Source organism: Pipistrellus hanaki (genome assembly GCF_964339955.1).
Source record: "Pipistrellus hanaki genome assembly, chromosome: 6".
In the NCBI taxonomy this organism is placed as follows: domain Eukaryota; kingdom Metazoa; phylum Chordata; class Mammalia; order Chiroptera; family Vespertilionidae; genus Pipistrellus; species Pipistrellus hanaki.
The window spans coordinates 39,108,036-39,125,112 of record NC_140508.1 but is presented as its reverse complement, the minus strand read 5'-3'; the positions used below and the strand labels follow the sequence as shown (position 1 = coordinate 39,125,112).

At 50.8% G+C, this 17,077-nt stretch overlaps 1 protein-coding gene across 1 annotated transcript in view; it reads left to right on the top strand.

Moving 5' to 3' along the window:
* The window catches only part of KIAA1755, a 38,153-nt gene that overhangs the window by 5,682 nt on the left and 15,394 nt on the right, over window positions 1-17,077 (top strand). The window contains exons 2-6 of the mRNA XM_084888680.1: window positions 8,495-8,692; window positions 9,701-11,051; window positions 12,154-12,342; window positions 13,756-13,879; window positions 16,163-16,256. Of these exons, the coding sequence (XP_084744806.1) occupies window positions 8,495-8,692; window positions 9,701-11,051; window positions 12,154-12,342; window positions 13,756-13,879; window positions 16,163-16,256 (1,956 nt within the window). The remainder of the gene's footprint in view (window positions 1-8,494; window positions 8,693-9,700; window positions 11,052-12,153; window positions 12,343-13,755; window positions 13,880-16,162; window positions 16,257-17,077) is intronic.

Here is a 17,077-nt window from a genome sequence, read left to right as displayed (position 1 = left end):
CACGATATTTGTGCAAGAATAGGCCTTTCCTTGGCTACACTCCCAGCCACCCAGGAGCCGGCATGTCTCCACTCCCCAGCAGCTGAGAGCCACCACCTCCTCGCTTCTGGCCAAAGCACCGCTCCTGTAGCTGCTCTCCTTCCCCTCATAGCAGGCACTCAAAAACCCCTCCTGGCCACTCCACGCTTGCATATGCAAATTAACCTCCATCTTTGTTGGGTTAATTTGCATACTCACTCTGATTGGCTGTGGGCATAGCAGAGTGATGGTTAATTTGCATGTTTCTCTTTTATCGGGTAAGAAGATAGATGGCCATGTACTTTGGGTGAGAGATGGTGAATGCTAGGGGAGAGACAAAGGGGTAGGAGAGAAATGAACAAGCAAACACAAAATTAAGGCTCAGAGAGGTGAAGTGACCTGCTCAAGGGTACACCAATGGTACATGACAGGTTTGGACTTGAACATGGGTATTCTGACACCCACTTGCTTCTCAGTTTACTGCAGCTGGAATGTTTTTTCCAGTTTCTGAAAGTTGTTTTTTTTTAAAAAAAAAAAAAAAACAACCAGCCAATTCTCACTCATACCTCTACCCACACAAAAATAAGGATTTGGGGCAGGAGAAGTTTTAGTTGGAAGTGAGCAAGAACTCTCTGGCAGCCAGAGCAATGGGATGCTGGCTTTAGGCTCTCCAGCCTGAAGATTCAGGGAGTGTCCCAGGCAGTTGAGGCTGGTGGTCACAGCCTGACACCTACTGGGCTGTATCTGGCTCACGGATGTGTTTGTCTGGGCCAACCTTTAAAACATGGGGAGGTTTTACTAAAATATCAATAGATCATAGGCTAAGGCAACCCTTGGCTAAAGCTGACGAGATGAGGCAGTTTGCTTCAGGCCCCTCTACTCCCTATTGCTACCCAGACTGAGAATGACAGCCAGGGGCCATTCACCAACGTGCTAGAAGGGTTGTTTTCTCACATTGGGCTCACTCTGGCTTCCGTGTCACCTGCCAGGCCCCTATAGGCACTTGCATTTGTGGCTGCTGGTTTAGGCCCTCCTTAGACCTAATTATATCTGAATTCTAGAGTGGTCCTGCTGAAAGGGCCTTTGGGGACAGATAAACCCAATGCTCCCATTAAAATTGTGTTTCATCAGGTTTTTAAAAATTGATTTTTAGAGTGAGAGAAAGGAAACATCAATGTGAGAGCAAAATATCAATCCGCTGCCTCCTGCATGCTCCCTTCCAGGAATCAAGCCTGAAACCCGGACATGTACCCTGACCCAGCTAACGCCCAACTAATGGAGCCATACCAGCCAGGACACCAATGCCTACGTTTTACACATCGGGAAACTGGTACCCAGGTCACCCAGGGAGTCAAGGATGTCATCCCATCTTCCCTAGGCATTTCAGCAATCAGGCAGGTGAGCAAGTGGTGCAGAGCAGGCGTTGAGGGCAGCCTTAAGACCACTGCTCACCTCGGCTTTCCTCAGTCCTCGTCCTGCCCAAGTGAGGAGGTGCCGATGCTAAGAGGTACTAACATTTTGCCTGTTGGAGCAAATTTAAGAGAAGTTCAGCCACCTCTCAGAAGGCCCAACTAACAACATCTGGTGAGACCATTTCAAAAGAGAACCAGCCTTAAAAACACACGCCATCACGCTTGTATTTTCCCCCAACGGTTATAAAAGTTCTACAGGCTGGTTACAGAATGTTTGGAAAATCCAGTGAAACTACGAAGAGAATGAAAATGGTGCCTCTCCCCTTCACAGCCCTCAGGGGGAACCACAGCAACACTCTTTGATGGTCTCTTGGCTCACACACGGTTTTCCACAGCGGAGAGCAGCCTGTGTGGGGATTTCTCTTTTAAAACATTCCAATGGTCGCAAGAGTAGATACTCCTGGGGTGGGGAGGCCTGGAAGGGGGCCTCTTTTTGGGGTGGTGGAAGTCCTGTCTACATATATTTTTTTAAATTTTATTTTATTGTTTAAAGTATTACAAATAGTAGTATATATATCTCCTTTTTTTCCCATTGACCTTCCCCCAGCCTCCCGTCTCCTCTCCCCCTGGCACATGCCCTTATCCCACCCTCCCCCACCCCCAGTGTCTTGTGTCCATTGGTTGTGCGTATATGCATGCATACAAGTCCCTTGGTTGATCTCTTTCCCCTGGAAGTCCTGTATATTGATGTGGGCAGTAGTCACCAAAGTATGTAGCTGCCCTGTGCACTTCATGTGTGTTTATTTTACTATACACAGATAGTACTCAGGATTACAATAATACTAGAGGCTCTTTACAAAGCCATTGAGACAGAAGTATACAAAAACCTTCCTCTTCTCTCTCCTCATGCTCCACTGGAACTGCTGGGGGTCCATCGGCTCCATATGAGGTCCCCGAGTGGGTACCGAAGGCCCGTGAGCATTGTTAGGCGCCAGCGCTGAGGGCTGGTCCCGCCTGTCTGTCCCCTTGGGGGTTCCTTCTCTGGCCTGGGCTGCAGGGCCGGGGCGGAGGCTGCACACCGCTCTGGCCTGTCTCCCTTCTTCCTTTCATGCCGTCTCCTGCCTGGGCTCCTGCCGAGGAACAGTTAAAGGCCCAGCCTGGCTGCGCTCATGGAAACAGGTCGATTAAGTTTCATGGAAATCATTTTGAGGGGCCCACGTCTGGCCGGCGGTGTTTGGGTTCCTGTGGTCCCAGGCGGGGCTGCCAGGTCGGCTGTGGATGGAGCGCCGCCAGCTTTCCTTCCCGCAGCCGCCTGGTCCCCGTCATGGCGTGCTCCCCCCGGTGCACGGACAGCTTACGAGCCCCTGGGGTTCAGGCTGTGGCAGGTAACGTTCTGGCCAAGAGCTCGCAGTCCTGTTAACTCGGAACATTCTTCCTCGTTACTGGCTGCCCCTTAAATGGTTACCGTGTGTGCAGGCAGCTGAGCCAATTCGTGAAAGCCAAGGCCGTCCCAGGCTGCGGGCCTTGGTCTGTGAGAGGCAGACAGCGTTTTCAAGGCCACGCCAAACGGTGCGGGACCGGCCATCGGGAAGGCCACCCCTGAGGCCTGTGACTGCTGGTGGCCCCAAGACAGACCCGCATAGGGACAGGAGAGGAGGGCACACGGGTTGGATTCCGGCTCTGTCTTCCTTGTGGGAACTTGGGCAAAATCAGCCTCAGTTTCTTTATCTGAAAAATGGGATGCTCCTGCTTAGCCCCCAAGACCTCCGTGTGGCTAAGCGAGTGTGAGTAGAGGCCCTGCTGCGTGGTGGACGTCTGGGCACTGTTGTTATTCTGAGGGTGATGGTACGTGGAAGGGACCAGGAGGGGGAAGGTGTCTTTGCACAGAGGCCAGGGCTTGAGCTTTGTCTGACAGGATGAGTAAAAATAAGTAACTAATAGCAGTAGCAGCAGCAGCAACACCTTTTACTTTTCCCAAGATCCCCTCTATCTGTTATCTGGTATCTCCAGATCAACCTCTGAGCGGGACAGGACAAGAACTAGAATCCCTATCTACAGGTGGGGAAGCCGAGGCACATTAAAGAAGAGATGGTGTAGCTCATTGCTCCCAGAGGTTGGGATGCAGACCACAGCTGGGGCACAGACTGGAACTAAATGGCATGGAATCCTGTGTTGAGAGCCGGTCCCTTCTGAATTCTCTGATCTTCTGAGGACCCAGAGGGAACTCTGCCTTCCTCTGGTGATAAGATGTCTTTTACCACCTTCCTAATGCAGGACAGTCTTTTTTGGAAGACAGAAAATTATTGAGCCTTTAGGATTTAATGTCTCTAGAATTTAATGGCAGTATTTGTTTTCATTATTTTTTTATTTAAAAAGGTATTTTTTTAGCCCTGGCAAGTGTGGCTCAGTTGGTTGGAGTGTTGTCCCATTACAGGTCAGGACACATGCCCAGGTTGTGGGTTTGATTGTCAATTGGGTTGTGTGCAGGAGGAACCAATCAATGTTTCTCTCACACATCAATGTTCCTCTCTCTCTCTCCCTCTCCCTTCCTCTCTAAAATCAGTAAGACAACAACAACAAAAACATATCCTCAAGTGAGGATTTAAATTTTTTAATAGTTTATAGAAATAGAGCAGTAAAATAATTTCATATAGAGCTATTTATTATTTAGGTGTTATAATATTTATATAAATATATTTATATTAGAAATATATTATCTATAATAATAAAAGCATAATGTGCTAATTAGATCAGATAGCCGAGTGACCTTCTGGACATCATTTCAGAGTCCTTCTGGACAAAGCTGCCACAGTGGCGGCCAAGGCAGAGGCAGTTAGGGGCAATCAGGAAGGCAGACAAATGGTTAGGGGCAATCAGGTAGGCAAGCAGAGTGGTTAGGGGCAATCAGGCAGTCAAGCAAGTGATTAAGAGCCAGCAGTCCCAGATTGCAAGAGGGATGTCCAACTGCTGATTTAGGTCCAATTCCATAGAAATTGGGCTTAAACCAGCAGTTGGACATCCCTCGAGGGGTCCCGGATTATGGGAGGGTGCAGGCCGGGGTGAGGGACACCCCCTACCCCTCCCGTGCATGAAATTCGTGAACTGGGCCTCTAGTAGATACTATAATAATAAATACAAACATATTTATATAAATAAAATAATATAAAAACCACTGAGACCGGTTTGGCTCAGTGGATAGAGCATCGGCCTATGACTGAAAGGTCCCAGGTTCGATTCCGGTCAAGGGCATTACCTTGGTTACGGGCACATCCCCAGTAGGGGTTGTGCAAGAGGCAGCTGATCGATATTTCTCTATCATTGATGTTTCTAGCTCTCTATCCTTCTCTCTTCCTCTCTGTAAAAAAATCAATAAAATATATTTTTTAAAAATAATAATATAAAAACCACCCAATACATTGCAGGTTAATTTTTAGAGTTTCATTGTATTTATGCCAGCTGATACAGATTTTTCCATTTATAGTGGTGATAAAATAATAACTATAATATGAACACAAAAATAGCAGTGATGGCTGTTGCTTAATGAGTGCTTAAAGCGGCCGTCCCATGCAGAGAATATATTTATTTTATCATCAAATCTCCTTCAACTCTTTTAAGCAGGTAGGATTGCAATCTCTAGTTTTACCAATGAGGAAATTGAGGCAGAGAAGAGTGTAAAAAAAAAAAAAAAAAAAAAAAAAAAAAAAAAAAACTTGCTCGGTCACATGATCAGTAAGTGGCAGAGCCAGAATTTGAACTGGGCAATCTGGCTGTATTCTCATAACCAGTATGGTGACATAGAGTTTCCATTCAAAACACAATTATGCAAGTCTTTAAAAATCAAATGGGTTTGAAAAAAACAAACAGTAAGTGCTAATAGTAGAAATGGTTAGCATATGCTAACATTCATGAAGGTGACACTGAATGACTAAATTTCCAAAAATAAAATGAAACAAACTTAGGCCAACTCCACATGCACACGAGGAAAGAGGCGCAGAGAAGGAAGGCACCTGCCCCAGGTGGCACAGTGAAGTGGAGCCTGGGGACCAATCCCCAGGGAAAGCTGGGTGGTGTGGGAGGGGCATGTGGCGGGGGAGGGGTGCTGCTAAGGCCCAGTGTTATTTCCCTGTCTCCAGCGTATCTGTGCTCATGGATGTTAGACATGGTCCTCTAACTCCCTATTCCCGTTCCCAGCGCTGTTATCAGGATTGCATGGGTTGGGGGTAAGTAATGGTTGGAGCTTAGCCTTGCTTGGGGGAGCATTGGAAGAGGTTACCAGGCCAGGCGAGCCAACCACTCTGCCACATTAAAGACCCTCTTCCCCCTCAGTGTGAAAATAACCCCTCCTGGTACTTTCATCATCAAGTACCTGAGCTCACTACCAGGACGGTGCCAGTGGGGGCTAAAGGCATCCACTCATTCATCCTACAAACGGTGCTGGAGCTGTCTTGTGTCCAGCCCTGTGTGGGTTCTGAAGACACGGCGGTGACACTGACATTTGTCTAAATGCCCTGGGCTAGGGTTCCCTGTTGTACAGCCTCCTGGAATCTTGCTGGGCTCGAGAAATGCCATCTTCCTCCTCTTCTAAGGCCCAGTGCTATTTCGTGTTATTTCCCTGTCTCCAGGGACCCCTGCTATATATACATGAAGATTCTTATTTATTCTCCTCTTCCTTTACATTCCTCCTTGATAGATGGACTCGGAGCTGGGGCGCCTCGAATGGCCAGCATTATGCCTCTTGAAGGTTGAAAATCATATCCATGGATTCTGTTGTTGTATCTGGATGGAAACCTCTGGCCTTGTCCAACTTGCCTGTGTTACAGATGGAAAAGCTGTGTTGAGAGGGGACTCTTTGGTTCAATTTTCCACAACATTTACTGAGCATCAATTGCCGAAACCGGTTTGGCTCAGTGGTAGAGCATCAGTCTGCGGACCGAAAGGTCCCAGGTTCGATTCCGGTCAAGGGCATGTACTTTGGTTGCGGGCACATCCCCAGCAGGGAGTGTGTAAGAGGCAGCTGATGGATGATTCTCTCTCATCGATGTTTCTAACTCTCTATTTCTCTCTCTTTCACTCTGTAAAAAATCAATAAAATATATATTTTTAAAAAATTTACTGAGCATCTATTTTGTGCCAGGGACTGAAGACCCTAGAGGAATAGGAGCCAGTGCCTGCTGTGTCAGTTTCTGTTGCTGCTGAAGCAAATGATCACAAACGTAGTCACTTAAAGCAACTCGAGTCCGTTGTCTTGCGGTTCTATAGAGCAGGAGTCCGTGGGGTCTCCCTGGGCTCACACCGGGTACCCAGGCTGCATTCTTTTCCAGAGCCTCTTGGGAGAACCTGCTTGTGTTTTCCAGCCCTGAGAGCCGTTCACATTCCTTGGCTGTTTCTCCATTTTCAGAGCCAGCAGCATCGCCTCTCTCTGACCCTTCTTCCAGACACATTCCCCTCTGGCTCCTGCCTCTTCTGTGCCTTCTTGCGCTTTCGAGGACCCTTGTGATTGGACTGAGCTCACCTGGATAATCCCGGATAATCTCCTTATTTTAGATCAGCCAATCATCAATCTTTATTTCATTTGCAACATTCATTCCTCTTTGCCCTGTAAGGTAGCATGTTCACAGGTTCCAGAGACTAGGATATGGGCATCTTAGGGGACCATTATTCTGCATACCATTCCTGTTCTCAGGGAGCCTGGAGTCCATTGAGGGAGTCAGAAATCATTGTGGGAATTGTTATGACAGGGGCACCATGGGAGCCCAGAAAAGCTGACCTAGGGGGTATGGTGGGGGGGAGGGGAGGTCAGACTTGAATCTTGAAGGATGAGGAGTTAGCCAGAAGAAGAGGGGATGGAGGTGGAAGGAATCCTGGGGGAAAGAACAGCATGTGCGAAGGCCTGGAGGTGAGTGAGGAAATGCATGTGTCATCGTGGCAGAAGCATGAGAGGGGCAGTGAGGCTGGAGGGGAGACCAGAGGGGTGCACTGTGGCAAGACCATGATGATCCGGATGCGGGAGGGTGATGGTTTCTGAAGGTACCCGGAACCTTTAACATTCTGAGCAGGAGGCTAAGGAGGTCGGGCTTGCATTTGAAAAAGGTGACTGGAGTCCTGGTAGAATGGCTGGGAGTGAGGCTGACTAGAGGTTGGAAGCCAACGAGGAGGAGATTCTATGGAACAGGTGATGGGGTCCTGGATCAGGGCGGGGGGCGGGGGAACAGCGCAGAGCCCAGCGAGTGTGTTGGTGAGCTGCTGGAGGCAAGAAGACTGTACAGGACATGGCTGAGGGCTGTTTGTGGGCAGGGGAGGCAGGCGGAGGGGGCAGCATGCTTCTTGACCTCGCAGCTAATTGATGGTGGGCTCATTGCTGACGCAGAGACAAGGGGAGGGGCGGAGGGGAAGGAGTAGGTTAAGGAAGGTACTGAGTTGAGTTTAATATTGATGGTCTGTGTCTGATAGACCTGTAGGGGAGGTGTCCAGAAAGAAGCTAGATATACGAATCTGGGACTCATATATTAATTATAGAGACTGGTATCAATTAGTTATTGATGTGTAACAAGCCACCCCAAAACTCAATGGTAAAAAACAGCCACTTATGATCACTCAGGCACATGCATACTGACTGGGGTTGTGTGATCTAGAAACGCCTTCACTGGTAGCTCAGCTTCAAAATGCAGGTCTGCAGGTCATCCTGGTGGCAGGATTGGCGGATGCTGACCTTCCCTTTCCCTCTGACCCTGACCTGGATGCCTTCTTGCATTCCAATGACGTATGAGCAAAGACCTGCAGGAAGTGAGGCAGTGAGGATGTCTTGAGGAAGAGTATTCCAGGCAGAGGGAACAGCCAGTACAGAGGTTCTGAGGTGGGATTGTCGCCAGTGTGCTGGAGGCACAGGAAGGAAGCCAGTGTGGCTGAAGGAGGTGAGTGAGGGGCAGGAGCGGGAGAGGAGGTCAGAGAGTTATCGGGCCTTGGTCATGGGGGGCCTGGAGGGTCATGGGAAGTGGCTTCTACCCTTGTAAGTACTGCTACTTTCACTTTTATCCTCTTCTCCTATCCTCCCCCCCCCCCCCCAGGATCCCCCATCCCTGGACGCAGCCATCCAGAACGCCCTGGCAGGTCTCTACCCTCCTTTTGAGGCCACAGCGCCCACTGTCCTGGGGCAGGTGTTCCACCTCCTGGACGCTGACTTCCGAGGGGACGGGCTGAGCTTCCTCCTGGATTTCCTGATCCCTGCCAAGCGCCTATGCGAGCAAGTCCGAGAAGCAGCCTGTGTAAGTTTGAAGGGACGCCCTCCAAACAGAGCAGGAGGGCCACTGGCCCTTTACTCGCTGACATTTAGAAGCCCATCGTGTTTGCACTTGTACTAGCAGGGAGGAAGGCATGCATAGAGGGACATGTGGGTTCCCCGGCCCCCGGGAGCCTGCCTTGGGGTTGGCATTGTGGGCATCTCCAGGCTGCCTTGGCTGAAGTGGAACAGCTTCAAAAGAAATAGCAGAGAATGTTCCAGACCTTCCCCGGAGCCCTGGAGGCCTTTCGTCCCAGATCCCTTCAAACCCAGGCTCCGGAGGTAAAGTGGAGAGAAAAGTGTTTTAGGCAGCACTCATTGACTGCAAATGATGGGTCCTGAGTAAGGGACAGGGTGATCTGGCCTCTGCCCCAAATTTAGCCACTGATCAGTTTTCTTAAAGACCTTCTGTCTCTGCTTCTTCTTGCTAGCCAGTATCATTTTTAGAGGCTGTGTTCCCATAAGGCTGGAGCCCAGGACCAATCTGGGTTCAAATCATCTCCTAGAGGGGAAAATGAATTCTTTCCCATCAACAGCAGATAGAAAAATTGCAAGGGAGGATCCTGATTGGCCAGACTTGGGTCCCCATGTTTATCCCTGGACCAATCACAGCAGCCAGGTTGTATAAAATTATCAGGGAGGGCTCAGACTTGATAGATGGGAGGAGAAGGGAGCAGGAGTCAGTAGGACAATCCTCATGGGTTAGGGATTTGCTAACCAGTGCCTAGAACTCAAGCTTTTCTCTCCTGGACCAGTAGGTTAGCAAGTGTTTTTAAGGTCAGGGCCAGGACCAGGGTGAGGCAAGAGGCACCAAAAGTACAACATGTCAGAGGCACTCACTCTCAGGGCTTCTTAAATGCTACATCCTAGGCACCTCTCTTGCCTCACCTTAGCCCTGACCTGTTCAAGATACCTTCTCGGAGAGGAAAGGGAGCAGATCCACAGGTGGGGTTTCGAGGTCAGGTTCTCTGACATCACCCCCTTCTCTCTGCAGGCCCCCTACACACACTGCCTCTTCCTGCATCAGGGCTGGCCGCTGTGCCTGCAGGACAAGGTTGTGGTCCACCTGGCCCCCCTCAACCCTCTCTTACTGCGCCCGGGCGACTTCTACCTTCAAGTTGAGCCTCAGGAGGAGCAGTCTGTCTGCATCATGATCAAGTGCCTCTCGTTAGACCTCCGCACAGTGGACACGAAGCCTGTTCCCGCGTCAGCCTACCCGACACTGTTCACCCAGGAGTGGCTGGAGGCCTTCAACAGTGACTTTGAGGGAAGCCCCCTGCACAACTGCCTGGTAGCTTCAGAAGAGGGGATTGTTCCTGTGCCCTGGACCAAGATAACCAGCCCAGAGTTTGTGGATGACAAACCCCAGCCAGGGACTGTTCTCTCCCCAGCCTGGGGTTCCCTTCAGTTAGAGGCCCTGGATTTGAGTGGCCCCCAAGAGCTGCACCAGGCCAGGTCCCCAGGCAGCCAGGTGCTTCTTGGCCAGAACTTGGCCAAGGGTAAGGACAAGACACCTGAGATTAAGTACCCTGGACTTATCAAGGTGGAGCAAGCCAGGCCCAGGGAGGCGGCCTTCAGGATGGACGATGTGGCCAGCCAGAACTTAGAGGGAGAGTATGTGGCTCTCCTGGACTTTTCCCAAGACAGCAGAGGCGAGCCTGTGAGTAGGGAGATGGACACACCCCACAGCTGTCCTATTGGGTCACTGGAGGAGCTATCTGGAACTAAAGAAATCCCTTCGCCCCAAGGGAGGCTGCCTCTCTCAGGGGCCAGTGGGAGACCTCCCCTGAGAAAGTGTGCTTGTGCAAAGCCAGCAAGCTTGGAGGAAGATACCTACATTTTGAGCTTGAAGAGAAAGGTCGACCATAAAGCCCCCTCCCACAACGTAGAATGCCAGCCCCAGGAGTCCTACCTCAACGCCCTTGAGAACCCACTGCACTGTGCCTCTAGCCTCAGGACAGATGTCTCAGAAGAGTCCGCTACCTCCAAGATGCAGGGACCTCTGGGAAACCCAGAGAATGTGGTCCAGCTCAGGCCTGGGCAGAAACAAGCATCCTGTCCCCAGCTGTGCCCAGCTTCCCCTCCTGCTGCGCCAGCCCTTAAAACCAAGATGGGAGAGAGGACCAAACAGGGAAATGGGAGGTCTCCCAAGCCCATGACTGGCCCTGGCCGAAACACCTCCTCTCCCAGATCCCCGTCGCTCGGACTCAAATTCTCATTCTTGAAGGGGCAGAGGCAAGCTCCCGTGCCCCCGGAGAGAGCCTCGCTCCAGCATAACGGGCCCTGGAAGGTCTTGTGTTCACTCTACTCTCCCAAACCCAACCGAGCCAAGTGCTTGGAGAAAGGTAAGGTGTCCACCTGCATAGCTGGACAGGGGAACTGTCCTCTGACTGGACCAAGTGACAAGGTGGTGCAGGCTGTTAGGAATACAGACCCATAGGTCTCGGCAGTTCAGAGCACTGGGTGGCTTGTCAAGAGGCTCTGGGATTGAGCAAGGTGTTGTGACTGTGTTTTGATGGCTTGGAGTCCACACGCCAGGTTGGATGACCTTGGTCAAGGACTTAATTTCTCAAAGTTCAGTTCTCCCTCTCTGAGCAATAGAGATCTTACCTGCCTCACAGAGTTTGTTTGCCTCTTTGTTTCAATATATTTTTATTGCTTTCAGAGAGGAAGGGAGAAGGAGAGAAAGATAGAAACATCAATGATGAGTGTCTATATAAATCTCTTTCACGGCCCGCGTGGAAAGAGTTCCAATTCAGGGTTTGGTTTCTGGAGAAGGGCCACACACAAATGAAGAGACTTGAGACTTGAAGAAATTCAACTTGGCGATATGGAGGGCCAGGCAGTAGTCCAACTCTAGTGGGAGAATTACTCCTGCTCTGACCCTGCCATCCCCTTTTATTAAGGCTTTGGGGAAAACATCTTAGGCAACAAAAATAGAAATTTGCATGTAGCCCTTAGGCAGGAAATAACAGAAGCTTACACGGGACAAACAAGGTGGAAGTTGCTTTAGCTAACAATATCTCAACTAAATGTTAGAGCAATTAAGGTTGTTGACCAGCCTTCCTGGCTTCCTGTCAACATCTCTTTTTAGTGAAACTGATTTGTTTTCCAGCAAGTGTCATTGATCGGCTGCCTCCTGCAAGCCCCACACTGGGGATCAAGCCGCAACCAGGGCATGTGCCCTGGCCAGGAATAAAACCGTGACCTCCTGGTTCATAGGTTGACGCTCAACCACTGGGCCACGCCAGCCGGGCATTACAGACTTGTTTTGAGGTTCAAAGAGACATCAGAAGGAAGGAGCTTTGCACAATGCCTGGCACACAGTAGGAGAGCAATAGTTGTAAGCTATCATTATTAGTCAAAAGGACATTCCTCTCCTCCCCACCCCCCGGAAAAATCCATCTTCTGCTTAACACCCTTTCCTTGGTTGTTGCTTTTCCCCAGCTGGAACAACTCAGACCAAAACATCTGGCCCAGCTGCTGACTCAGGCCCACGGGCTGGAGGAAAGGCTGATTTCCCAGAAGCTTCTTCAGAAAGAGGCCCCACTCTGGATGAGGAGCCACCAGGGCCTGAGCCCCGGATCGGGGCTCTGAGTACAGAGATCATCCACTCCCGGATAGCGTGCCTGCCAGGTCCCCGGGATTACAGGGGCAGGTGGAGTGGGAGGGTGTTTGGGGTGGGAGTGGGTCCCTGGGCATCCTCAGATGTTGATGGAAAGCTCCAGAGACCAGTGTTCTGGACCGAGCCTCCCTGGGACTCAGTTTTCTCATCTTTCTAATGAAGATGTTGGATTATACAGGGTGGGGCAAAAGTAGACTTACAGTTGTTCATATGGAAAATAATACAATCATTAATAAATAATAATACAAAAATAGACTCTGTGTTTCATGTACTCACAACTGTAAACCTACCTTTGCCCCACCCTACATAAAAGCACTTTCTAGATATCTGTCCAAATATTCATCCATCCATCCACCTAACCACCCACTCACGCACTCACCCATCTATCCATCCAAACATCCATCCATCTACCCACCTATCCATCCTTCCATCCATCCATCCATCCATCCATCCATCCATCCTTCCATCTTCCTCCCACCCATTCATCAACTCATGTACATACAGTCTACTTTCAACAAGGCAGGGAAAGTGTTTGTCTTAGGTCAGGTTCCCTAGAAACTGAGCCAGAGACAGTGATCCTATTGAAGGTTACTCTCAGAAGGGCAGTGAGGGAAGCAGGTCGGGGTCGGGGAAGAGCTTTAGGACCAAGGATGTGGCCTGACCCCACAAAGCTGTTTCCATAGCAAGGTGCAGGCAACTGGTCATTTGTGCCCACATCTGTTCGTCATCAAGCCAGGCTGATCCTGGGATGGGAGGCAGGGTGAGCCCATGATCCAGTTCAGCTGACGGCAAGTCCTCAGAGAAGAGAGCATCTGTGAGCCATTTCCAGCCAATACGGGTGGCCGTGGGGGGGATGAGTGCCCTGACTTGATGAGGGGGTCTGGGTGGGGCGTTAACAGCATCCAGCACAGAGGGCATTATCATTTCCTTTTAACACTTATTCACCTTTGCAATTAATATTTGCTGAACACCTGCTGTGTGTCAGGCCCTGAGCTTAGCACTGAGGATTTAGCAGGAAGCAAGTCTGATGTGTTCTCTGCTCTCAGAAAGTCTCTATTCTAGTGCTGGAGAAAATTCAACAGGTCACTACCACTCAATGTAAAAAAAACTTGACGATGGGGCCAAACAGGAGACTGGGGGGAACAGATCCCATGAGCGTTATTTCCTGGGTGCCCAGGTCAGAGGGAGTCCAGAGGAGGCGAGGCCACCTCTGCATGGAGGAGGAATTCAGGTATGACTTCTCTGAGGAAGTGGCTTTTGAGCTGGGTTGTGAAGGATGAATAAGAGTTTAGAATGAATGGATCAGGGTGGGGGCTGGGTAGGAAGGGACCAGTGTGGGCAAAGGCCTGGAGGCCACCGAGAGGCCCCAGTCGAGAGGGTTGCACCAAAGTTCTCACTGCACATGTGTGTCCTCTCTCCTCCAGGTGGTCGGGACAGGGCTGGGCGGCCCCTGCTTCTGCTGTCACCCACCCAGGGGGCTTGGGAGGCACCATGGTGCACAGCCTCCGAGGTCACCAAGCTGCTCTCCTACCTGTGCACTGTCCCCAGGTAAGAGGCTGGGCTGGGTGGCCACTCCATCCTTCCAACCTCTCAGCCCAGAGCCTTGGATAAGTCACCCAGTGGACACACACCATATCCTTCCAGCCAATCGTCTGTTCCCAGAGCCAGTCCCCAGATGGTGGAGACAAAGCAGGACACGCTTAGTCCCCACCAGCGGGATCCCAGGTTGGTCAGTGAGGCAGATGATGTGCCAAAAAAAGGAACCCATGGGCAAGCAATTCTCAGGAGTGTCCGTGTGGTGAAGGGAACCGAGGGCTGTTGTAGGTCAGTGGTTTTCAAACTCGAGTTTGCCTCAGAGCCCCCTGAAGGGCTGCTAAAATAGTACGGAGACCCACCTCCAGAGTTTCTGATTCAGTGAGTCTGCGGTGGGGCTTGAGAATTTGCATGTCAAACGAGTTTTCTGATGATCTTGATGCTGCTGGACTGTGGACCACCTTTTGAGGACCATGGTTGTAGAGTGAGAGGGGGGAGGGGACTAATTCCAGCTGGAACATCAGGGAAGGCTTCCCTGAGGAGATGATAATTGAGAGCCGACATCTAAATTATAACTATTTGTTGAACAAATGGAGTGAACAAATGAATGAGAGAGTGAAAGAATGGGTGAGTGAGTGACCCAGGCTGAGTTCTAACCTCCCACCCCACCATTTGGACTTCACGTTGGACTGGCTAGGGAAGAGGTTCCATCCTTTCTTCTGAGGCTCAGCCCCAGTCAGGCGGTCTCAAAAGTGATGTTTGCTCAGGGCTCTGGTTATTGACCCCAACCCAACCTAGAGGTTCTGCTGCTAGGGCAGGGGGCGGAGAGACTGATGGACTTCTCCATGCACTCCACCCCATGGAAGGCACCACCTCCACCAGCTGGCCACTGAGATTTTTCTTCCTTTGTCCAAGGCGGAGTGGCTTTTCTGACCTCACAGGGAGATGGGACCCCCTTTTCAGTGCTGAGAAGTGGCCAGTGTGGTACACGAAACCCTGGAATCCCACTAGCTTGCTGTGTGATCTGGGGGCAGTAACCTCCCCTCTCTGAGGCTCACCTGAAAAAAAAGGGGGGGGGAACCAAGTGTGGGCACAGGAGGTGGGGTGAGCTGCAATGTAAACTGGAAGGCGGTGTCCTCGGGGCTCCTGTGTGCTGGGCTTGCCTTTCTCTCCTGCTTTGAATCAGTGCTGCTGGCATTTGTTCTGTGCCTGGCTTCCCGCCGGGTCATTCTAGGGACCCAGACGCTCCTCACAGTGAGTCCTGGGCCCTCGGGCCTCTAGGCTGGTGGCGGAGGCAGATGTGGAAAAACCTGCTCTCCCATGAGGCCGAAACTAGTCTCCCCATTTGCAGATGGGTTATGGGCCCCCAGCATGCCCAGGTGACCATGTACCAAGGCAGGGCCACAGCTCTGCCCCACGCTGGCCACCCCTGGTTCTGTCTGTGAACAGGCGTGTAAGGCTTGAAGGCAGTGGGTTTATCTTCTCAACCTGCCTGGTGGTCAGAATAGCACACAGACTCCCTGGCTCCACCCCTTACACCTGGATGTCTGGGTGGACTGGGTGTGGCTGGGGCTCAGGGATCAGTATTTTAACAAGTTCTGACAATTGGCCCGCTCGGGAAATCCAAGGTGATGGCTGAAAAGTGCAATGTGAACCAGTTAGGGTGTTGGGCTGCAAGTACAAATTCCAATTTAAAACGTATTATCGGGTAAGGAAATTTATCATTCTATGTCTCTGCCTTATAGCTCTTTGTAAAAACTTCTTAAAGGAGAGACTTCTTTCCCTGAAGCCCCTCAGCAAACTTGCCATGTTTCACTGGCCAAAAATATGTCACATGACCCTTATCGAAACCTATCATTGGCCAGAGGAATTAGATCCCTACTGTTGGCCTCAACTAATCAGAAACTAGCCCCTGTGGTGATGGGGGGGAGGGGGGGGGATAGTCACATGGTATAACTTGGATTCTTGAACAAAATGAGAGTTCTGCCCACACAAAAGGGGTAAGGGGTAGGTAACTTATCCACGGTAACTGGGATAATGCTTATAGTTTATGATTATTAGGGTGTAAGAGAGGGTTGTTCAAGGTACTGTGGGAGCACTGAAGAGAGAGCAATGGGTTCTGGAGAAAAATCCAGGAGGTCTTCCTGGAGGGAGGGGCATTGGATCTTGGTCCTGCAGGATGAAGACTACCAATTAATTAAAGCTTCTAGCAGCCGGTTTCCCTCATTCCACCAGGTCCTTCCCCCTAGAGGGCCTGGTTTATCCAGCAAGACTGCCAGTTCTGTTTGCCACCCACAGGCCAGAAGACAAAACCAAGGGGCTGGCGGTGGTGATCGATGCCAGGAAGCAGCCTCTACACCCAGTCCTGGTCGATGCCTTGAAAGCCACCCAGGTGAGGGAGAGGTGGACAGCATCAGCCTAGGAAGTCTTGGGAGCACCAGGGGCCTTCGGGTATGCATGGGGTCTGGGAGCTCAGAACTGGGTCCAGGCTCCCAGGCAGGGGCTCCTCGTGGTAGCTAGCAGAGACCCAGCCCAAACAGGCTTAATGATGAAGGTTCTTCATTGGTTCACATGATTCCATAGTCCAGGAGTTAGATCCAATGTCAAGTGTGGCCTGATTCGGGGCCTCCAATATTGTACTCAAATAGTCTCTCTCCATTGCTGGCCCTGTTCTCCTGGGAGGGTGCCCTTCTCTGCCAGGCCCCTCTCTTAGCGACAATCTGGCTCCTAGAAGTTCTACCTTTCCCTGGTCTTGCATTCAAGTCCCTGTAGGAAAGAGAGATTCTTTTCCCAGAAGTCCCAGCAAAAGTTTTTTTTGTGTCTCCTTAACCCTGAGTGGCTCAGGTGTTAGGAAAATGCGACACACTGATTGGCTTAGACTTAGGCCACCTGAACCTCATGAACTGAGAATAGGGGAGGGAAGAGAATCCTCCGGAGCTGGTATGGGCAGCAGAGTAAATAGAATTTTGGCTTAAACTCACCTCAGGGTCTGACCTCCTCCTCCTCACTGCATAGACAGGGAAACAGAGGCCCAGAGGGGATGGATGGGTCATCTAGGAAGTTTGCAACCCAGCTTGGACCTCTTGATGTCCATTGACACCCTCCACACATACCCTACAAGGGTCCCAGCCTTGCACAACTCCCTCTTCCCCTCCCTGGCCCTCTGGCCTAGTCACTTGTGTCTTAGGCGGGAAGCTCAGGGCTCAGTGAAGG